General features: G+C 41.8%; 1 protein-coding gene across 8 annotated transcripts; it reads left to right on the forward strand.

Annotated features, from left to right (window-relative positions):
• The first annotated feature begins 248 nt into the window (after nucleotides 1–248).
• On the forward strand, nucleotides 249–22,999 carry KLHL22 (kelch like family member 22). 8 transcript variants are annotated; one of them, XM_037371889.1, is made up of 9 exons: nucleotides 249–351; nucleotides 862–908; nucleotides 10,785–11,054; nucleotides 11,922–12,087; nucleotides 13,303–14,021; nucleotides 15,155–15,347; nucleotides 16,832–17,065; nucleotides 18,122–18,194; nucleotides 22,149–22,999. In XM_037371889.1, exons 2-9 carry the CDS (start codon nucleotides 892–894, stop codon nucleotides 22,190–22,192), a joined length of 1,716 nt encoding a protein of 571 aa, XP_037227786.1. In that variant the 5' UTR covers nucleotides 249–351; nucleotides 862–891; the 3' UTR covers nucleotides 22,193–22,999. The 8 variants fall into 8 exon arrangements, with proteins under 8 accessions (XP_037227786.1, XP_037227454.1, XP_037227872.1 ...); XM_037371557.1 differs by lacking the exon at nucleotides 22,149–22,999 and having other exon boundaries at nucleotides 18,122–20,609; XM_037371809.1 differs by lacking the exon at nucleotides 22,149–22,999 and having other exon boundaries at nucleotides 291–351; nucleotides 10,802–11,054; nucleotides 18,122–20,609.
• Nucleotides 23,000–24,160: the final 1,161 nt, after the last annotated feature.

The following is a 24,160-nucleotide window of genomic DNA, read 5'->3' on the forward strand; positions in this document are numbered from 1 at the left end:
GGCGCTAGCAGGCCAACTCTCGCGAGAACTCCGGCTCGGCGCGGTGCTCGCTGGGAAATGTAGTCCCGCCTCCGACACACCGCCCGCGGGGGCGGCCCCGGGCACCGGTCCCGGGGGGCCGCGTTCGCACCGTCCCTGCCACAGGCCCGGCGCGCAGCCGGCCCACCTACGCCCAGGCACGCCGCAGCGCCGCCGGCAGCCGTCGCGCCTCGGGCTGGCGGGCGCCCGAGTGCCGCTGGGGGCTGTCGCCCCCGCCGCCCGCCCCAGTTCCGGCCGCCGCCGCCCCTCGTTCGCCGTGGTTTCCGGGTCGCACATGAAGGCGGAAGCCGGTGGCGGAGGCCGCCGCTCTCGGTAGGTGGCTGGGGCGGCGGCGGAGAGAGGAGAGAGGGAGTGCAGGGCCCTGGTGGGGCCGGCCGGTACTCCCGGGGAAGCTGCACCTGCGGGAGCCTGTCCCGGGGCGGACCCCCGGGAGGAGGCCCGCACGGCTGAGGTGGTGTCCCGCCTCCCTCTGCTCGCTGGCGGGGACCACCCCACTGCCAGCTGAGCGGCCGCCCCCGCTCGGCCAGGCCGAGGCAGCCCCTTGCCGGGGCCCTGCCACCCCCACGAAGCCCCCGAGGACGCGCCGGCCCAGCTGAAGCCCTGGCCCTGCAGAAGACCCGAGGGCGCCCCGGCCGGGCCAAGGCCAGACCCCATGTCGCGGCGCAGCGCTGCCCGGGCTGCCTCCCGTAGGCTGCTTGCAGGGGAGGTGGGATCAGCAGGTGGGAGGGCATTGGGTCTCAGAAGCCGCAAAGGCATTTTCATCGGGGAAGAGAAAGTAAAACCGTAAGCGTGCTTGAACCGGCTTTCATCCCTTCATCACAGGGTTAGTCTAGAGCCAGGCTGCCTCTTTCAATGATGTGCGACTCCAGGTAAGCCTTCCCTGGCAGAGAAAACTGCTCGTTTTGTGTGCCTGATGGGGAAATGTGTAAGTAGTGGCGCTGGGGCAGGGGGGACGGACGACAGACAGACCTTACAGGTCCCTGCAGAAACAAAATTAATGTAGTGAATAATATGAATTAATCCATGTTTGATACAAAAATCAGAGCTGGAGAATGCTGGAAGAGGCCTTTGCTCTCTTCCAGGTCACTTAATTGTTGTATTTGGTACAATTACTTTTTTTTTTTCTTCCTTGTATTTTACACTATTAAAAATTCACGGTGTGGTTTAAGCAGTTAAACAAACCAGGTTCAAGTCTTGCCAACTAGCTGAGTCTCTCAAGATTTATAGAACATACACCACTGGCTAATTTATAAACTGTCAGTTTTGGTGTAGTTATTACTTAGAGAGCTTGATCCTGTAGAAGCTTCATTAAAACAAGTGGTGTCCTTTAGGATTGATAATTAAAATTGTTCTGTCAACAGAACATATTCCTCACAGATTTACCAGAACTATCTGGATATAGTACTAAACAGTAACTCCTCGTTCTGGAAAAAGATGGAGCCTTCATGGCAGGCCACTTGTTTTTAGGGTAAGCAGGTACACCCTGCCTGAATATAGTTGGCTAACACACCTTCCTTCAAAGACAAGCAGCTGCTCCACTCAAACCAGAAAATGACTACCAAAAGACTCGGGTGAAAAGCAAATCTTATTTCAAGATTAGGAAGAAGAAAAAAAAATAGTAGCAAGAGATAATCAAACCCTTAGAAAGATGATGAAGCTGTAAGAGAAAGCATTTTAGTACTGTATTGAATTTTTTTCTTTATTACAATTTCTTGGTAGCATTTAGGCCACAGGCCACCTCGCAAGTGTGCGCCACAGAAAAGTTTACAATTCTATGATTTTGGGTAAGCTGCAGATTTCTTATGGATAAGGCAAAATATTCAAGTTAGAAAGCTCATACTCTTTAGGTTATGCTCCTGTTTGGGGGGGGGGGGATTTTTTTTTAAGTATCTAAATATTTAAATAAAGATACATTTATTGGGAGTTTTGCCATATACATATTAAATGAGGTGTTTTATTCTCAATATGTCCTAGAAATAACTTGTAATACGCTTGGGAAAAAAAAAACCCAACAGGTGTTTGCTGAAAGGAATGAATGCCAAAATTTGTGAGACAGCATAGTTTGCAAAAGCTATTTCCCAAACCATGCCTTTTGGTTTCCTCCCACACTTCAAGTATACTACTAAAGCTAAAAGCTGAAAACAGCTCAAAAATTCAGCCCAGAGTGATATGCTTGCCTATTTCCATTAGTGAATTAAATAAAGGTGGCATATATAGACCTAGCAAAAGCATGTCATTATTTGATGAGTGTTCAAAACTAATGTTGAGATATTACTTACTACCAGATGTCTTTAATTTCTTTCTTTTTGTGGGGAACCTTGGTCAAAAGGAGTTGTTTGGGTTGTTCCCTGTATTTGTAGAAGGTTCCCTAAAGTGAAGGGGTATTTCAGGAAGATAATTTTTTTTTTTTGCACAGTTGTGAATGCATAGAGGGATAATTCTGAAAGAAGCACTGCTGAGCAAAGCCTCTGTTTTTCCCTTCACCCCTCTTCCCTTTTTCTTCAAAAAACATGAAATCTGCTCAAGTCGTGTCTACACATAATGATGTACTCAATTGTATTCTATATAGCAAACACTCTTACAAGTGTCCATTACAAATTATCATATAGTTGGTGAATTATTCCAGTATTTGCACTCCAGTTAGAATGAACAATAGTTTTTGCTTTTCAGTTTATATTGTTTGTGGAATCACATCTTTTTTCTGAACTGTTTTGGCAGGCACCCATCTGCCTCCCTGTTCTGCACACTCCCTGACTAGCTGATCTATTTGTTTCTGTGCCCTCTGCCCTGTTAAAATTCTGGTGTGTAGCCAGGTTCTGTCTATTTGTATTTGCAACCCCTGAAAGTCAGTGAAACTAGCATTTTGTTCTAGTCTTGTATCTTGTCTTCTTGTCAGGCTTTCAGCTGAAGCCTGGCTTAGATCCTAATTTTTATTACTCCCTAGGGAGAAATGAAGGTGTGGGAAGCCTTAGGGCACAGATTTTAAACTTCCTCCAATGCATTAAGACTTTTAGAGGCCTAATCCATTTGAATCTCAATCAGCACACCATACTGGTTACTCTGTATCAGAAAAAAGCTATGAATAAGATGGCCTGCAAGAAAGGACAGAGCTGCAACTGAGGGGCATCCAATAAGTTTTAAGAATGGACCAAGAACCACATAAATTTCAATAGCAAAAGTGAAGTCATGCACCTGGGTCAGAGTAACTTCATATATTGGAACAGGCTGGAGACAAGCCTGGCTAGGAGTCAGCTTTGCAAGAAGACAGCCTGGGGGACCTGATGAGCAGCAAGTTGAATATGATTCCTCCAATAGGGGCCAGCTTTATACTGGGCTGTGTTAGCAAAAGCATAGCCAGCAGGTCATAGGAAGTTATTATTTCCCACTCTATTCAGCACTTATAAGCCCACAAAATCTTCATACTATGCCCAGCTTTGAGCTCCATACTGAAAGAAATACCTGGGAGTTCAGCGGAAGATCACCACACAGAGCAGGAGCAGGTACAAGAAGATACAAGCCCATGCAAGGCAAGAAGACTCTGTTAGTTCAATACAGAGAAGAAGAGGCTAAGGGGAGGGCCAGTTACTGGGTTTTAAGCTGTCTAGTGGGTACAGGAAAATGTAGAGCCAAACTCTTCTTTGTGGTGCACAGTGCCAAGGATGAGAGGCAAGTGCCACAAATTGCAGGAAAAGAAATTCAGACAGGATAAAGAAAAAAAAAAATTGATGGTTAAGCATTCAGTTTCCCAGTTATTGACAAGGATGGATTTGACCAGACAAGGCTTTCAGCATCCTGACCCGATTTTGAAGTTTTCTCTGTTTTGAGCAGGCAATTGGATTAGAGACTTCCCAAGTTTCTCTTCAGCCTAAATTATTCCACAATTCTAAGAAAGCATGGGACCCCCCACCAAGCTTGAACCACCTGTCCATATGGCAGCAAGCTAAACAGATTTGGATACCCGACACCAGCAAGCTCTAGTTTATTTTGGGCACAGCTGATGCGCCAGAGAATATCACTATCTACATAAAACACTTCTTTGTAGAGATGTAACTGACAGCCACGGGCTCTTGAATACACAAATGTCTGAGTTTCCATAGAAACTAAATTAAGATAATTCTTCCTGTATCCAGCCATTTCTCTACAGTGGAGAATCGAGGCTGTCAGCACAACTGTACAAAAAAACCTAAACTCACACAAACCACTACCATCCCCACACCACACAGCAGTAAGCATCCCTGTATGACATGGCTGCTAGTCGTACAAGGTGTGAATACTTGTCAAGGTGTATATCATACCATGTAGTACCAATAATAAACTTCAGCACTGTAAATTAACTACACTATGTTTAAAGCACAGAATCCATGCACAGCAGATCTCACCAGAAAATGAAGGCTGAGTATGTCTATAATGGCAGCAGGATGCGTCCAGGATATACACCCTGACCCAGCTACTGGCAAGTGCTCCCACATACATTCTTAGAGAAGCAGGACTCTGTTTTCAATCTCGGGAAGCATATGCTGTAAGCCATATGAATTCCCACTCCCCAGAATGTTCTTTACTGAAGCAGCATACAAACACTGTAGTATAATAATTGTTTTGCACTCAAAAATTCAGATAGGACATGCACTGCACTCATCTACCACATCTGTTTTGCCAGGCCTTTAACTTTTCCTTTCCCTGTTCAAGTTGAGCTACTTCATTCTTATATCCTGTTTTATTAAAATAATAAGGATTTTCAGCAAGCACAAGAACAAGCCAGCATACCAGTCTCTCATGATTTTGCCATTTGAATGATCAAGCTACAATCCATTTGCCCAATTCCTCCTGTCCCAGTGCCAAACTCCTCAGTCAAACCACATACCTTTACTGTGAAAGCAAGTATTCTGCCATTGATCAGAGAGGGGATTTTGTTTAAAAAAACCACAAATTGTTATGTACAGATAGGCAACTATTTCAGTTGAATAATCAGAAGCCTAATACTTCTACTTTTTTCATACAAGTAATCTGCAGAAGCATGTTGTGGTAATGGAATTTGGATACAAGGAAATCACACAGAGCTCCCAGCAAGCCACTGAGACACTGTAGATTCCACTGCCTCTGTAGCTTATTACAAGAGACCACTAGCGATACAGTAAACTTTGAATATAGGACAGGAAATAGAAAGAAATACCAGATTTCCTTCGTGCTCCCTCCATGTGTACTATTGCAAGGCATGGCTCCTTTCCCCTGGTATCTAAATGGAATCCAGGCACAGAATATAGAAAAATTCAGTCTATTGAAAAAGAGCAGTCATGTCTTTCTAGATGCCCCTAAGGGTTTTGCCATTTATGGGGGATTTTGTTGTTTTGGTTTTTTAACTCCCTGATTTGAAACGACCCAACAGTGCATGTCTTCCTACATTAGCATTGCCTATAGAAGAGCACATACAATTACTGACCTCACACACCTTCCTCTTTATGTACTGGGCACTCAATTGTAATACCCTAAAATTAATTCCATTAACCCACGTCCTTTAAAAGACAAATGCAAGCAAACCAACATATCTGCAGTCTCAAATACTTTGTGCAGCCAGCTAAGAAAATCTCTAGTTTGATTTCCTCTGCAGTTTCAAAGTGATCGGAACAAGAACTTGCCTTCCCTTGTTCCTGGAGACAGCATCCCACAGCATGAGAGGCAATACTTTTCCATCACAGAATGGTCAGTGTTGGAAGGGACCTCTGGAGACCATCCAGTCCAGCCCCCTGCTAAAGCACATTCTCCTAGAGCAGGCTGAATGGAGTCATATCCAGGCAGGTTTTGAATGTCTCCAAAGACAACTACTCCATAACCTCTCTGGGCAGCCTGTGCCAAGGCTCTGCCACCCTCAAGGTAAAGAAGTTCTTCATGTTCAGACAGAACTTCTTGTGTTACAGTTTGCGCCCGTTGCCCCTTGTCCTGTCCCTGGGCACCACTGAAAAGAGCCTGGTCCTGTCCTCTGGACACTCACCCTTAAGGTATTTGTACACAATGATAAGATCCGCTCTCAGCCTTGTCTTCTCCAGGCCGAACAGACCCAGCTCTCTCAGCCTTTCCTCATCAGGGAGATGCTCTGGTCCCCTCATCGCCTTCGTAGCCCTCTGCTGGCCCCTCTCCAGTAGCTCCCTGCCTCCCTTGAACTGGGGAGCCCAGCACTGGATGCAGCATGGCAGATGCGGCCTCACCAGGGCAGAGCAGAGGGGCAGGATCCCCTCCCTCAGCCTGCTGGCCATACTCCCCCTAAGGCACCCCAGGATCCCATTGGCTGCCTTGGCCACCAGGGCACACTGCTGGCTCATGGGCAACTATCTTTGCCACTGTTTAAGAAGCACAGTGAACAGAAAGAGTTGCTCATTTCTTCCACCTTTGGGTCTGCCTTGCAATCTCAGACACTGAATCCCACTGTTAGCAGCTGACCAGCACCAAGAAAATTGCACAAGAGGAGAAAGGGGAGGGAAAAAAGGAAAAAAAAAAAAAAAACATTACTCAGATTTCTAGGAACTTGGCTCAGTCATCACAGAGCTAGTTTCTCAATAACAGAGGTAAGAGAATAGAGAGGTCTCAAGAACAGCCTAGAAGCAAGAAGCTGACAGTAGAGAGTCTCAGAATAGAGGGGAACCTTGCTGCATTGTTCAAGGGACTGTGCATTTATAAGAGCTAGCAAGGGCTTGCCTACAGCGCATTCATTTACAGGGGCAGATATGCCAGCCTGTGGAAACGGCTTCTCAGGCCCTAAAAGCCAGCAAAGTTCCTAACTGGTCAGGAAGGAAAAAACAGTAAGTAGGTTTTCTGCAGCATGCAGTAGGCTGAACAAACCTGTTCTGCTTCTCCATTCAGAACTGCACTGCTTGTACTACAGTCAGCTTTTTTTTTTTCTTTAAAGGGCAATAAAGATTAAGCAAAATAAAAGCTTGAGGAGATAGGGTTAAATTATTTTCAGCTCAAAATACACAAAGGTAAATTTCCTAGTAATTTGTAAGACTGATAGACACTTACAAGGCATAACAATTCCTAAAGTCATTGCCCCCAGCTGGTAAACCACACAAAACAGACACTTCCACTGTTTGGACTACCAGATTTTTAGATAGTAACAAAGACACAAAGTACACAGGTCACAGTTAGACCACACAGTCTGAGAAGCAAGGTGCTGTACTAACACCAATATCTCTCCCCAACAAATTTGTAGTCATCATTTAGAACACTTAAAGAAATACACAGAACCATCAGCCCACCAAGCACACTACCTTTAATCCAGAAAACTCAAATGCCAAAACCAACTCCTCTTTCAAAAAAGCCCACAGCACAACCCCCTTAACGCTGCTTCAGCAACCACTCTTTGTAACTTCCTACCCACCCAACCCCAGCTGCTACTTGTACAGCTATTACAAAGCTGAACATACTCAATAATCACCTAAATGAATCTTGCTGGCCATCCTCCCACAAGCCATTTAATGGTCCTTTACCCTTCTTTTGTCTTAAAGGTCTTTTCTACCAGCTTTTAAGACTGTCTAGGTAGGAGTTAAGAGGCTTTCTTTGGTTTTTGACTCAAAGAGGAGGACTTAACCACCTGTCACTCAGACATCATAGACTAATACCACAAATGTTCACCTTTAATTTTATAAGTTGGGAACAGTTCATTAAAATAATTTCAGTAATAATTTTTCTAGAGTAGTCTGTTCCCACTGGTTAAAACTATGACAATAGACATGCATACCTATTTATAAGCCTTGAAACCCTGTTTAGGAGAGTATGGAAGTACACATAACAGCATATAGGTCTCAGTAGCATTCTACCCTTTTTCCACAGCAGCATTGGTATTCAACCAACACACCCAAAACTGGCTAGCAGCAATAACTATGGATGGCAAAATACTCACAGGTAGCTATGGAGTGGTAAATTTCCGTGTCATAGTGGCTCTGTGCTCCAATGCACAAGGCAGCTCTTGTGTTGATGTATGTGAATGAGTGACCACCCTGAGGGACAGTCCAGCTCACCAGTAACAGCCAAGATACAAGCCAGGGGCAGACATTGTGAACAAGAAGTTTCAGCTGAAATTCAGACAATAAAGTGTAGCAAAATACCTGTAGGCTCAGCTGTTGACTAGCAAAAAATCAGCTGTGGAGGATGGCTCAGCTGCACTGCCAGCATCTATGTTTGACCACACTGGGCTTACCACATGTCTGCTAGAAAGGCTGGTTTTGTTCAGCTATTGCTGATAGTTGTGGGATAATTCAAGTCCATATCTAGTAGTACTAGCAGTGAGATGAAGTCCATGTAGATCCCCAAGACAGCCCCATTTGTCACTGAAGGCTATACAGATACTAATGCGCGTACAGGCTTCAGAATCCCCAAATTATTTATATCTCTCTTTCTTTTCCCTTCTTACAATTATTTACTCTCTTTCATGATACCATTTGATGATCTTCCTGGTTCCAGTTACCACATGGGGCTTTACTTGCTGAAAGCTTCACCCCCTTTCTTTTCCTTTTTAAGATTATTTGGATACAGAATTTATTCTGAATAGTACCTGTCTACAGTTATATTAATTACATGTAAATGTAAATAAAGGCTTGACATGATTATACAGGTTTCCCACTCCACCCTGCACATCTTTCTCTCTCTGGAAACCACTTCTACAATACATTTCTTGTTACATGGGTTCAATGGCCTGTGTAGTTTTATCATATCTCACTTATCCTCCCTAACCTCTCTTCCATGAATGGTACATGATACGACACTCTGTAAGATTTTATCAAAGGTCATGCTGTTTCCCCTACCCAACAAAAGCCTTTGAATTCAGAAAATTTACTTCTGCTTTTCAATGCAACAATTTTACTCTCATAGAGACTTCTTTTGACACAGCTCTCTAAGCAGCTGAAAAGATGCAGCTTTTTTTGGAGCATTAACCACATTAACGCTGGAGTGTTAACCGCATTAAACCACATTAACTTCGTTAAGAGTTAATGTGGTTTATCTGAATCTGTTCCTCATTTGGACCATATCTCACCCTACTTTGTTTTTCCTGCATTTATTCCCTTCAAGTGAAATGGGAAATTTCTGATCTACATCTAGTATCACTCCCCACCTTCACTTGCGTTTCTTACTGTATTATCTCCTGTCTCACTTGCCTCAATCCAACACTTCTAGTATTCCTCAGGAGCAAATCAAATGATATAGTAATGTTTTGTCTGCTTCAAAAGCAGTCATCTTATTTCTAGGAAAAGCATCTTCCTGTCATGAAAAATAATCCATTACTTCAGCTGATGGATAGTTTCCCACGATATAATCGACCTGAATGTGCTCCCTAGAAGGCTGTCTCATCAGAGCTGCTCTTCTGAGCTGGTTGTCTTGGGTTTGCTGGCAAAGAGCAGACAACTATTAATATGTTTTATCAGGGTTTTTTTTCCATCCTATCTACCTTGCAATGCCACCTAGCTTCCTTTTGTTTTGGACAGTGTAGGGTAAGTTCCCTCAGGCAGAACAATAAACATTTTCATGTTTCTTCGTGTCATCCAGATAGCTCCTTCCTCTCTGACCATACACAGAATACCTTGCAATACTTTGAGGGATTTCCAATGCTGCGTTTACTGTCTATGGCTGGCACAATTAAACAATGGTTCCATTTCTTCATTGTTTGTTTGGATTTGCTGGGTTTGTTCTGCTTTTCCTTCCCTGACTGCTGATAACCCCTTGTGACTATCCCTTGTGCCACTAAGCTATTTCCCAGGCTGCTGGAGGAGAGGCTATTATAACTGTGTCTTAAGCAACCATATCAGCAAAGTTACTTCCTTTTGCTAATGAGGCGGGGGAGGGGGAGGGTAATGCGCTGTGACAACTAGGTAGTCTGTGAGCTGTAACTGCTACAGCTTCTGACGTTCTTCAAAGACAATGGAAAGGGTAAATTACAGGATGGTAAAAGAGGACTCATGAGATTTTGAGAGCTTAACTGTAGACATGAAACAGAATAACTTCCAACTAGCTTTTTACAGGTGTTTCCCCATGTGCCATAGGGGACTTTCCTACAGTGTCAGTGGCAGCCCTAGAAAAGCTATGGGACAGCCCTCTACAGCACCTGCACTTGAGGAAATACCCTCTCTCTGCAGGGAATCACGGTGAAGTGGAAAGCAGTTGTGCATGCTAACTTGAAGCTGTCACAATAAAGAACTCACTCTGAAGCCTACAGTTTCATATAGTATTTTATAGAATGACAGTTGGAAATATGGTCAGCTAAGAAAACTAAGAAAGCAAAGAGGGAGAGAGGAGGGCTTTTGGATTCTGTGGTAAAATATCAAGAGAAAGACAGAAGGTGCAGTTTATATTGCAGCAAAGTTATGTGAAGTTATCAGACAGTTTGGAATTTTGCAAAAATTATGTCTGTTCTATTTTATAAATGATGCAGAAGTGCAAAAGAAACAAGATGTTCTGGTAATGGGTTGAGAAGTGAAACTCTTGCTAAGAAAAAAAATAGCCTTACGAGCTACAAACTCTGATCTTGGACTGAAAACCCAGGAGTCAGAATACTTGTTTGAAAATCCATGTTCTGCCACTTTGGTGTGCTGATGTACACCTGTCTGTTTCCAGTATCATCATTCAGAATAATTTCTTCAGGGTAGAACTGTCTCTTCATTGACTGAAGAGTTGGTTTGATTTAATTTCTGTGACAGGCGGGGGTCAGAGGACCTTTTGTAAAGCAAAAGGCACAAACCTTTGCTGATTCTGTTGTCTCACAGATTTCATTCTGCTACAGCTGGTGGCAGACCATTGCTGCTTGGGATGGCGGAGGATCAGGAGCTGACTCAGCCACACAAAGCTCAACTCGAGCCCTCCCTTCAGCAGCGCACCAGCAATACATACCGCAGTGCAGAGCACTCTCAGGCCTTGCTCAGTGGCTTGGTATCTCTCCGAGACAGCAGCATCCTCTTCGATGTAGTTCTGGTAGTTGAAGAGAAACCTATTGAGGCTCATCGCATACTTCTAGCTGCATCCTGTGACTATTTCAGGTACACTTCAGTACAGCAGTAACAAGCATGTGTCTGAATGTTACTCAAACCTGCAACATCCAAATCTTCTGTTTTGGCACACTGGTTCTGGATGTAAAATTAGACCCATAAGATGGAGCTGAATGTGTTTCAAAATGCATAGTATGGCTTTATTCATCTCTCTGTAATTTCTCTACAGAAATAAAGCTCTTGTTCCTGCACACTGAGCTTACCTCCACTGAATTCACTGCCTGTGGTACTTGGAGGTATATAGAGAGGAGAGACAATATGAACAGGTGTCTTCCGCATAAATGCACTCTAGGTGGCTTTTAACGGATCCTTAGCATTGTAAGACTTTGCCCATTGTGATCATTTCATAATACATAAAAAGTCACTGGAAGTGTGTCACTCCTCTTGTTACATGCCTGTAGTGTGACTCACTGTTCATTAAACCAGACACTCCCCTGGTCAATTTGATTAGCAGTTTCTTGAACTGACTTTATTTTCATAGAGCAAATGAACAAATCCCAAGCTTACAAAAACTCTTACAGTCCCAAGTTCATCTGTTTTGTCTCTTCCCACACACCCAAAGTATCTGTATCTGCCCATAACCATATATACTGGGTCTGTATTTAAGTCCTTCAACTGTGAATCATACCTTTCAGATGGCCCCCACTGTTTTCCTGCAGAATGAAGAGTATTGCTTTCTTAGGTCCTAAAGGCCTCTACTGTTTGTATCATTGGCTTAGAGAAGAGGTAATTCCACAAAAGTGTCTGGCTAGCTTATTATCTTTCTGAATATTTTTTATGTTCCCAGGACAACATAAGCAAACTAAAACCAGCTTCAATGCAAATCTGTCATAGCATGTGCCATTGTCTTTTTTACAGAGGAATGTTTGCAGGAGGACTGAGAGAGATGAAACAAGAAGAAGTTCATATTCATGGCATCTCCTACAATGCAATGTGTAAAATCTTGAACTTCATTTACACTTCGGAGCTGGAACTCAGTGTGAACAGTGTACAGGAAACCTTAGCTGCAGCCTGGCAGCTTCAGGTGAGGTACTGGGAGGTGTGACAAAAAAGAAGCAAGAAACAAAAGCAACAATGAAAGAAACAGAAACCATGGATATCTGGTTAGATGGAAGATTAAGGGGTGAATAAGAGCATGGGTCTGATGAGAAAAAATTCTTTGGGATGCTCTATCCACTGGAACTAACTATGGAAGGGTAGGAACAATGAATAAGTACTTGCACATCTCATTTGTGCCAATGGTTTTATTACTTATAAACATTTACCATTGCATCTCGAGGACTGTTTTATATAGCACGCACTTGCACTGATCTGCTTATGAAAGCTTCCTTAAAATAGAATACTACTGGCCTAAGGTAAAGAATAGGGCTTGCTGCTCAGAAATTGCTGTGCTGCTCAAAATCTTCTCCAGACTGAGTCTACAGGCACATAACCTCCCTTACCCCATCACTACAGGAAAGCCTACCACTATGACTTCTGCACTAAGTGCAGAGTTCGTGTCCCTTTAAGACAAGTTTTTTTCTCTAATTTCCCCTGCAGCTAACTGCTGCACAAGGCTTTGGTACTAAACCTTAAAGTTTCTGAGTGCTTGCATTGGTTGGTTCCTACACACTTGGCTCCACTTTGTTAGCAGAGGGGCTCTTGGACAGCAGTTAGTTCTTTGTTTGCCAGTAGTCCCTACTGCCAGATACAACTTCAAATTGTATTCAGAAGACAACACTAAATAATTAATTTTCCTTTCAAATGGCTTCCTGTGCTCGAGTGATGCAGATATATTTGTTACAGATACAGTCTTTGATACAGCATGTCTATAGTGCTCTGAAAGAACAATTACGGAGTGACTGTAAACCTGCCTTTAACTGTGTCTTCCATGCCTTGTGTTTTCACAACTGCCTCCCAGGCAGCCTGCAGCTTGGTGCCATGCTAACAAACCAGGCAGCCTGGCTGTCCATTGTCCCATGTGTCTTGGAAGACACATTGCTGCAGCAGCTGAAGCCAAACTCATAGGCTTCCAGTATAGTGTGGCTAGAAGATCTATATTATATTCATCTACATACCCATGTTGGGTTCTTTTTCTCTGGAGAAAGATGAATTGGGTGCAAGTGAACATGGTGATCAGACAGTGAGGAAAGTAACCATCTTGTGGACAACTTTCTTACAGTCATCCCAGGCTTCTGTCACCTGTCTCTTGAGTGTGAGGCAAGTGGTGCCTGAAATGAAAAATATCTCTCTTTTGCAGATTCCAGAAGTTATTAAGTTCTGTTGTGATTTTCTCATGTCCTGGGTAGATGAAGAGAACATCCTCGACATATACAGACTAGCTGACCATTATGACTTGAGACATTTGAGCGATCAGCTGGACTCCTACATTTTTAAGAACTTTCCAGCTTTCTCAAGGACACAGGTGTATCGACAGCTACCCTTGCAGAAGGTCTACTCCCTTCTCAGCAGCAACCGTTTGGAGGTTGACTATGAGTCTCAAGTTTATGATGGGGCGCTTTTGTATTATTTTTCTCCAACGCAAGTGGAGACAGATCAGGTCTTCCTAGTGGAGCACCTTAAGCTACTTGAGACAGTTCGTTTTCCTCTGATGGAACCCCAGATCCTGCAAAGGCTTCATGACAAATTAAGTCCATCTCCTTTAAAAGATACAGTCGCAGATGCATTAATGTACCACAAGAATGAATGTCTTCAGCCAATGCTTCAGAGCTCCCAGACACAGCTGAGATCAGAGTTCCAGTGTGTAGTGGGATTTGGAGGGATGCATTCTATTCCATCCATTGTCCTCAGTGACCATGCCAAGTATCTGAACCCTTTGTTGGGAGAGTGGAGGCACTTTACAGCTGCACTAGCCCCCAGAATGTCCAACCAAGGGATTGCTGTTCTCAATAATTTTGTATATTTAATTGGTGGAGACAACAATGTAAGTGGTTTTCGAGCAGAGTCAAGGTGTTGGAGGTAAGATAAGGACAATCTATTACTTTTATTACCACCCTATTGCCCATCTCTGAGTCAGTAAGCCAGTAGTGCAGCCTGTACGCCTGCTAGCCAAAAGACTAGGAATTAAGCAGGGACCTAACTGAAAGAAAACACAAAGAAATGAGCCTCATAGTAACAGGAAGCTTCCAGCAGTGCTCATGGGACAAAGCCAAGCCTGATGGGGTAGAAGCAGCAGCTCATTCAAGAGTATTACATGTGCTACTTTCTGCCTTGTTGGAGGGGGGAAGCAATTAAAGGTGTGGGAAGCAGTAATGAACCTAGAACCCTAGGCTGTCTAGATGCTTTTGAACTAGGATTTCCTAGGAGTCTTCTGTGTGTAGTTTTGGTCCCAATACAAAGGGATTTAGCTACCAAAAAGGTTTTTTAAATAAAATGCTACACTACTTGAGTTTCAAGAATTTGTGTGCCAAATAGCAGCATTCCATGGCCCTCTTGTATTCTTCTGTGCCACAGAAAAGAACAGGAAGAAGGATCAGGTTTAGACCTTGCCCATTACATTGCAAAACCAGATATAAACCCTTTTGTCTTTATATTGTGGTCATTTTTACTAGTTTTAGCTGAGTTGCCTTTATTTTATGGCATGCGTAGTTTCACTTCACAACCAATTTTCTCTGTCACTAAACTTTCCAGACCAGATAGATACTTTGACCTAAAAGTAAATTGTGAGGTTCACTTTGAGCAGGAGACAGTTGGGGAAAAGAATCAAAGAACCCTCCACATATTTATGCCCTTCTTGGACTATTGAAGATCTAGATTCACTCTTTGTGATATTTTCAGACTGCTTTACCTTGTAGAATGGCTTTGTGCAAGCAAGATATTTTGAAATATAACCTGACAGCAGTATGTAAGGTAATAGAAAGCCTAGGCTTTTATAGCATGGTTATGTCAGCTAAAATACATCTTCTAAAAATAGAATAAAACAACTTTGCTAATAATAAAATGCTGACAAGGCCAAATTTCACTCCACTTACAGCTGAGCTCAATTTCAGCCAAAGACAGTACAGTAACCCACATCTGTGGTGCTGTCTGGTATTCCAGCAATGATTCTGTGACTGTATGAATAACTTACTTTGATCCCATTCTTTTACAAGGTATGACCCGCGACACAACAAATGGTTCCAGATCCAGTCCCTACAGCAAGAGCATGCTGACCTCAGTGTTTGTGTTGTGGACAACTATATATATGCCGTCGCAGGCCGAAACTACCATGAAGACCTGAGGGAAGTGGAGAGGTATGATCCTAAAAGCAACACCTGGGAATATGTGACACCTCTGAAGAAGGAGGTAAGGAGTGTATTAGCCAGACATGCTACTACAGTTCCCCAATTCCTGATTTAATCTTTTTTAGATGCTTTTCTCATGTGTAGCTTTAAATTTGCTGATAGTCAGATGGGAAATAGTAGCCTCTGTATATGAGATGAATGAATATCAAGATAGGAGAATAATAATAATATATGTCAATTACATACTGAGGTCAAATGCTTATTTTTCCTGTTTTCTTGTTGTTTCCCCTTGCACCTTTGTTGTGTTAAACCTTAAAACCACTTAGAATTGAATACATAATGTCTGGGAACAGGAAGTTCCCATTCCTCCTAGGCAGGTAAATGATGAGCCACAGTAATACAATCTTATCACTCACAGTCCTGACAACACACTTTACTCCTGATCAGAAGAGATAATGCCCTAGTAAGAAGGTACATCAGTTTCTACAGACTACTTAGTTCCTGGTCACAGAACTGAGATTGGGTAACAAGTTCTGGTGACAGTAGCTTATGTGATGCAGAATCACGTCTCAGACAGTTAATGTAAGACCATTACTCATTTGAAATATGTGAGTGAATGGCTGTATTTTGTCATCAGTACCATTTATCCTTCTAGAACAGCAATTGCCAAACTAGCAGTTGTGACCCCAGGAACCAGGAAATGGTGTGATGACATGGGAATTGGGGTTATGAGTGGAAAAGTTTGTTCTAAGTTCTAATACTGCTAAAAAAACCCAAGAATTTCCATTTTCAGGTTGAAAGTGTTGCAAAAGAGGAAGATAAATACAAACAACTTGTATGAATACAAGTATGAAACTGTATCAATACAACAAACTTGTATGCTTGATGAATCTTGGTTAGGGAAGAAAACGAAAATCCTGAGTAATAAACTATGCTGGTTTCTGCTACATCTTTTAAAAGCTTTGGGTCAAGTGACCAGCACAAAATAGTATTTGTGATTTTATAATGCCTCTCAATTGAGAATCACAGGACACCTTAAAAATATAAATATTACTGCCATTTTACAAAAGGGATGCAAAGGCAGAAGAGGATAAACGGCTTACACAAGGTCACAAATAATTAGTGTGTCAATACTGAGAAAATAAAAAACCTTAAGATCCAATTGAGTGCTACTGAGTAGGATATCTTGCATTCCTGACAACACTGCTTGTATAAGAAAAATCCCCAACAGAAAGGCTTCCAAGTAGACTAGGGAGAAAAGCATCAGTATGAATGATCTTCTAATCATGGAACAATAAAGAATGAGAACCCACTGCAGTCCTGGAAGTTTTAGAAATTCTAGTGTATTTCGTTCAGAAATTCACACTTAGAGCATAATCACCTAGAAGGGAATTATCTGTAAGAAAATCCTTCCAGATGTTGATAACTGCATAGCTCATGAAGAGTGTCACTCCCTTAAAAGTCTATTGCATACTTCGAAACTGATTTAGGTAGAAATAGATAAATCTAGACCTCAACCTCTTGCTTTCCCGTGTGGTGATACAGGTATATGCACATGCTGGAGCAGCACTGGATGGGAAGATGTATATTACTTGTGGGAGGAGAGGAGAAGACTATTTGAAGGAGCTACAGTGTTATGACCCAAAGACTGACCGCTGGGATGTTTTAGCAGATGGTCCAGTGAGACGTGCTTGGCATGGGATGGCTGCACTGCTAGGAAAGCTCTATGTAATTGGAGGAAGCAACAATGATTCTGGCTACAGAAGGGATGTTCACCAGGTGAGAGCATGTCATACCTGTGTCTTTCTTGGAAGAGTCTGTTTCTTATGGGTGCTTGCACTCTGATGTAATGCCTTTCTCCTACTAAGTATGCAAATAAAACTGCCCAGCAACAGCTAGTGCACCAGCTCCCCCCACTCAGTTGCAGAACTTGCAGTGATTTATTTACTGCTGTCTGTTTTGAACACATTCTTTAACCCACGAAGCATTAAAGGTTTAGTGCTCGGAATTCTAGTCAATTTTAAAGTATCTTTGATGTATATAACATTTGTTGGCATACACATACCCAACAAGTAGCACATCAACTACATTTACTTTACATTGTCTTCTCATGTGCATTTTTTTCTAAATCCAGAACTTTTGAATTACCAATGTGTAATTGCAGGAGAGTTGTTACGGATACGTTGGATGGCAATTGTATAATGCAATTAAATGTACAGTACCTGATGATGTACCTGATGATAAGTGATGTTTGGAGAGAATTCTCTTGAGTCTTATTCCAGCTTCTAGAACCACTAGAGACATGAAAAGAAGACACAAAGTAACTGCTCTTATAAAGCCAATGAAGATAGCAGGATTAAAACTAGCTGAAAAGTGTATCTGAATGATAAAAACATGCTTAAAAATAAAAGCAGTTAGCCAAGTAGGTACCCAAATGAAATCTAAAACTTCCCAACATATGGTGCAGAGACAGCTTAGCAGATGTCATGTTTGTATGTTGCAGCACATTTTTTCCTAATGCAAACAGATGCATTGTGTCTGAGCTTATATTAGCATGTGTCCCCATCTCTTTCACTTTTGTTTGCATTTTTTTGAATCACATACAGCTGTTACTCCAGCAGCAGGGTCAGAAGTTGTGATTCAAAGCTATATGGCAGCTATGCAGTTTTCTGCTCAGTACTGTACTTCTATCACATAGTGATATGCTCTCTATTATCAACACTCTGTCAAAAGACTGATGATATTGCATGGCTTCCTAAATAGTTTACCATATGGCCAGGCTCTGTCACTAAGATACAAGTTGGAGTTTGGCTAATCTCTTTCTTTTTTTTACAGGTTGCCTGCTATAGGCCAAGCACTGATCAGTGGACATATGTATGTCCTCTTCCTGCAGGACATGGAGAACCAGGTATTGCAGTCTTAGACAACAGGATCTATGTCTTGGGAGGTCGATCCCATAACAGAGGAATCCGCATGAACTATGTCCACATTTATGACGCAGAGAGAGACTGTTGGGAGGAAGGACCCCAGTTGGAGGATGAGATTTCTGGGATGGCTGCCTGCGTCCTCACTTTGCCCAGGGCTATTTTAATGGAAACAGAGAAATGGTTCTCAGAATGGCATGCAGACCGTGTGAATTACCACCTTGACTTTCCATCAGAAGTTATGAGCGTATCAGACTGGGTGGAATCTGATTCAAGTGAAGATTAGAAAATTTTAATATTTATTTTTTGCCAGTCAATGAGGAAATTAAGTCTTGGAGAAAATACTTAGAGATTTTATATGTCTTTCTTATATACATAAATCAGTATTTAAAGGATTGAAAATAAGTGTTCTGCACAAGATGCTATTCACAGTCAATATGTGCCCCTCTGCAAGTATTCCGCACAAAATGCCACTTACAGTCGGTATCTGCCCATCTGCCAGAAAGCAGCATTTTTGAAGTAACCACAGAACTGCCATTTTCCCCCAGTTGAAGTACAGAGGTACTTTTGCTTTGAAGGAGACTTTTCTCAACCTTCAGCATGGACAGAAAAAAAGGCTCAGAAGGCTCAGCTTGACTAGCTTCTTTCCTTCCAGCTTTTAGCTTGAAATAGCTTTTTGAGATTTTTTTTTTCCTTTTCTTTTTGGTAATAAAACTTCCTATCCAGCTTGACACAGGAATGTGACACCTAGTATCTCCCTCCTGTGCCAGGTGTCAGTTTGATTTGGTTTTCAGCAGGATTGAACATACAGAAACAGGAATAGTAGCAAGAAAAGTCTGAACCTTCATCTCATCTGGGCATGCAGCCATCTTTGTAACTGGGTTGGAGTCTGCAAACTGACACCCACTCCCAAACTTCTATATTGCAAGTTCTGTCAATACAGTGGAAAGATTTCTAGAAAAAACTCTCTGTACAGAGTATGGCAATCTCATCGTTCAACTGTCAAGACACATTTGTTCTCAAGCATAAATTAATAAATCCTTGTCAGAACTTTTTTTTTTAACTACTGTCTCAGTTTTATTAACCATAATGTGGAGTCTTAAAGTTAGTGAGCTTCATTACATCCTATAGTACTACATTAGTATCAAGTACCAGCTTGGGAGATGGGCATTTTTTTTCCATTCTTTTATTATATGCTTTAGAAGAGGATAAAGAGAGCAGAGATTGGTTTGCCACAGCATAAGGAAAAAAGCAATAAAGAGATAACCAGAGGTATTGAAGATTACACAGGTCCAAGACCCTGCAGTAGCTGAACTACTGCTAGGAACATAATACAGAATTACTACAGCTCAGAAAGATAAGGCATAGTAAATCCTTCCTTCATGGGGCCTTAAAATAATTGGCTTCTGACTACTATCTTGCTTAACATTAGTTTAGAAGATGATTTAAAGTCTGAACCAGTGTGATACCTGAATAGTATGGGATCCTTCCTCTTGGAGGTGGAGGAAGTAATCAGTGCCACCAGAAAATCATTATCAACTAACAAATGCTTTTAAGTCTTGTAGCAATAATAGGCTTGTAGGAGAAAGGCAAAACCAAAGGGACAATCAGAATGATACAATATGAGTCAAGTATCATCACATCATGACAAATACTGCACATTGACATGCTACTTGAGGGAAATGGAAGAAGTTCCTGAATATTACCATTACTTAGGGATAATGTATTTCTGTCAACAAAGACTATTTCGAAATGGACCTAGATGACTACATTAGTAGACTGGGCTTCTGGAAAAGATTCAAGAGTATTTGCACACTTCTTTTAATAAGCTCAACAGCTTTTTGTTGGCAACAGGGGCATTTTTTCTCTAGCACTGTCAGTTTTCACCTCAATCACTGAACCTTTGCCAATTGGCGAATAAAACAAAAGATCTGGTAACTGCAGGAAACCCTGATTATGAGCTTCTTCAGAAAATCTTTTTTTGATAATGGACTTGGAACTGCACAGGGAGTCTGGAAATACAGACTTTATTACACTGCAATATTGGAGACTGATGAGTAATCCTATTTTGCCTACGGAGTTACTTTCTGTGTAGGAATTAAATGTAGCTCTCAGATGTAAGGACAAATCTCTCTGACTTGGACATCACTAGAATCTCCTTCCAGACTGCTAGTGTTGCAGTGACAAAACAATTGTCTGCAAACAACAAATGATTCAAGACTTCTAGTGGTCCAGGTCATATTCTAGACCTTGGTGTTCTAAAAAAACCCAGACATCTAACTCAAGTCTAATGCTTGCCGTGCATTTTCCATTTTAACTAGCACTTGCCAGCAGACCAGTGATACCCTGTGTTATACAGGTGAAAATGTTATTCAGCCTCTTTCACGATAAAAAAAAAAGTAATCACTCTTTGTCTGGCTTCTTTTCCTATGTATACCACTAGAGGGTATTACTTGCTGTTAAAAATAACAAAGCTGATAGGCTAATTCTTGGGTTACATAGGAGAACATGACATTAATGGGTAATTATTAAGCTAAAGAAACATCTTGAGAAAATTAATGGGTTTCCAGCTTCTACCTTATCACTCCTTCTGTGTTTGAATGCTGATTTTTAGACAGTCAGATGATCTGATTTTCCATTTATCAGTATATGCAATTTTGTGATTGCATTATTTGTTAAATGTTGCAGTTGGCTGCTGTGCAGCACAAATCACTATAAGTCTTAGAATGCAGATACAAGGAAATTAATTTTCCATAAAGCAGATCATCCTTCTTAGAGAGAAGTGCTGCATTATTTTTTCCATTTTATTTAGTTACTGATATAATGCCCCTAAGTTATATGAACTAAACCTTAAGGCAGGTATTATGATAAAAACAAAACTGCTGGTGCTTTCACCCCCAAATTTTCTTTTCATCTGAGTGTAATATGACTTTCGAAAATTACAGTATGCATTATCTTACTTGCATGTATTTTGTTTAGGTAAAAAAACACGGACTTCAGCTTAGTTCAAACCATCCTTGTCATTTAGCAGCAGCTTGTTTTAGTCCAGCACGTACCTTTTCAAACTAATGCATAGGCTAAACAATAATAAAATTGCTTTGCTTTAAAACTGGCAATTTTATCTAACTCAGCAGATATAAAGCACTTTGTTGTTCTTGTTGACAACAGTTACCTATATAAAGAAATTGCAGCAGAGATTACAGATGGATATGCAGAGCTGTAATTATCATTGATTGGTTTTCCTATCAAGAATAAGGCTTCAGGAACTTTGCCTTTAAGAGCCCACTTAAACTTTGTGCTATCTCAAGAAGAACATGTATTCATAGGGATGTCAGGCTGATTCCATATTTTTTTATTTATAAATTCTCTGATCTCCTAAACAATGTCAATCGTGTATCTTAAAGTAAAAAGCATTCACTTTTTACAGCAAGTCCTCAGAGACAGAATAGTACAGACATTGTGGACAGATGGACAATGAACTAAGAAAGCTTCAAGTTATTTCTGGTCTGCAAGAGAATAGCCAAACAACTCTTCCAGAACTGAGTGATCAAAATACCACCACTTAAACTGCTGATACATTAGGAAGTCCAGAAGAATAATAACTAAGTTTCTTGATCTATTTTCCTATTTCCTGCCAGCACAGAGGTAAAGCTGTATAGGCATATTTGCTAGATTTGTAATTAGTGGACTTGTATCCTGTCAGGTTTCCACATTTGGAGAAGCGATTGTGATTGCTTCAGTTTTTGTTTCATAACTGCTTTCACTACTGTATTTCTTCTCCAGCTGTCTGCCTCCAAATCCAACATATCCTTTCCCATTTCCTCATAGTTTAAATTAGGGCTATTAATTTTGCATTGGAAGCATACCAGCACTTGATTTTAAAGAAATGAGGATTCTCATTCTATACCCTTGACAGAAATTTACTTTTCCTTACTCAGAGACCAGCCACATGTACAATTTATTTGGCATTCAGCCCAACTGATGGAGTCAGAAGATTCTGGTGAAAGGAAGAAGGAGCAGCTGGGCACAGGGAAAGAGGGACAGGACCTTCTCAAGGGAATATTCTGCCAACTGAGTTTTTGTTTCATCAGCAGCTGATGCACTTCAAGAGCTCCCCACCTCCTCAGTTGTGCTACAACTATTTGGCCATGCTCTGAGGGTGGAAGCTGCCAAAAGGTACGACAAAGAGCATAAATGTATCTATAGGTAATAAAAAGGTAAAGTGGTACCACACATCTATCCATTCTTCCTAAACCAAATGCAGTTGTAGGGATGTATTATACTTGAGATGATTGTCTGTAGTCTAGGAAGTTGAAGCCCAGTCTTAACAGGTAACATTAACGATCTTGGATAAGTCACCTTTTGCTCATTTGTAAGTAGAATGTAGGATCTCTTACCTAGATGATCAGGCCTAGTTCAACCACAGTTAGTGAAACTGAGGGGGGAAGTTACTTGAAGGATGCACACAGCCTGCACAAATACAAGTTCAGAACAGCTAATTGTGGCATTCCAAACTGAAAACCTCTCTGTGCCTTAGAATCCTCTCTGGATGGGAAGGTGGGTGTGCTGGTTCTCCAGCATCAGTCCAGCCCCGTGCAGTACTGCACAAAAACTGGTTTATAATTAAATACTATTTATTCCTGGCGTGTTTCAACTCTTTTGAGATTTTAGTATTATCCATATGAAATGGAGGCAAAATCACGATGTATTTGACCTACGACGTTTTATTTTTATCATAACAAGTATAATTCAATAAAATGCAGCAACAGGATTTTTTATTTCCTTTTTATATACTTTGTGTTCTTAATTCTGCTGCTAACTTGTGGCTTTTGTAATTATTTTTTAATAGTATTTAGCATGGTATTGCAAGTCAAAGTACTATCTTTTAATCTGTATTTTGGCCACGGCCAAACAGAAAACAATCCAAACCTGTTCAAATGACAGGAAAACATAACCTTCATAACCTATAGTAGCCTATGTACACGTGTTTAAAACTGACTTTCATTGACAGATACAAACACTTAAACTAGTAGGAATGGATGAAGGTATAGCTACTAAGCAAGCTTCCCTAGAGATGGATGAAATATTTTTGCATAGACATGAATTTTCAAATGGTATTATTCCTCCCTGGGTCTACTGTTTCACTAGTATTGCTGTACATGACTAAACAGCTGTTGTTTTCCACCCAGGAGATGGGTGTATTTCAGGGGCTGGTAAAGTGATACCTGTACATGTATTCAGGGCCTACTTTAAGATCCTTTCGTGTTAGTGATGAGACTTTCCTGGATGATTTTACTTAAAACGTAAGAATGGCACTGGATGCATCTGCCATTTTAGATTACTTGAACTCTGCTAACTGTCTACAAAGACACAGCCCATATGTTCCAAACCAAACACCTCAGCTGGCACTAGTGGCCAACATAGGAAGAAGCAAAAAAGAGGGGAAAACACTGACCACGTTGTGACTGAGCTTTCAGAAAAAGCAGAGTGTGAAAAAAAGATGGCAAAGCTGGAATAAGACTGCACAACAGTCCAGTTAGGCACTTCAAGACATTCATCTTTAACCTATTTCTCCATCTAGAATATTGTTTGCTTTCCAGTGCTGCTTCGTTTCACACTGCCAGCCCCAAACCAAACCCCAAAAAACCAAAGGCACAAATTAAAAGTCTAGAGACTGAGCTAAAATCACACTATTTCTAGCACATCTGGGCAATAAGCACAGTCATCTTGTCACGGCCTCACCTATCGCAGCTGGACATGCCGATGGTCACCACCAACCCCCACCCCACCCCGCCGCCGCGTTGGCTGGAGCAGGCCAAGGCCTGCGCTGCCCGCCAGGGTCACCGCGCACCGGCCGCCCTCTGCAATTCCGGCAGCTCATGCCGCAGCGTGCCAAGCGCTCGCCCAGCCCCTGCCCACCGGCCCTGCTGAGTCCTTTCCGGGGCTTCCT

Source organism: Falco rusticolus, chromosome 1, assembly GCF_015220075.1.
Source record: "Falco rusticolus isolate bFalRus1 chromosome 1, bFalRus1.pri, whole genome shotgun sequence".
Taxonomy (NCBI): Eukaryota; Metazoa; Chordata; class Aves; order Falconiformes; family Falconidae; genus Falco; species Falco rusticolus.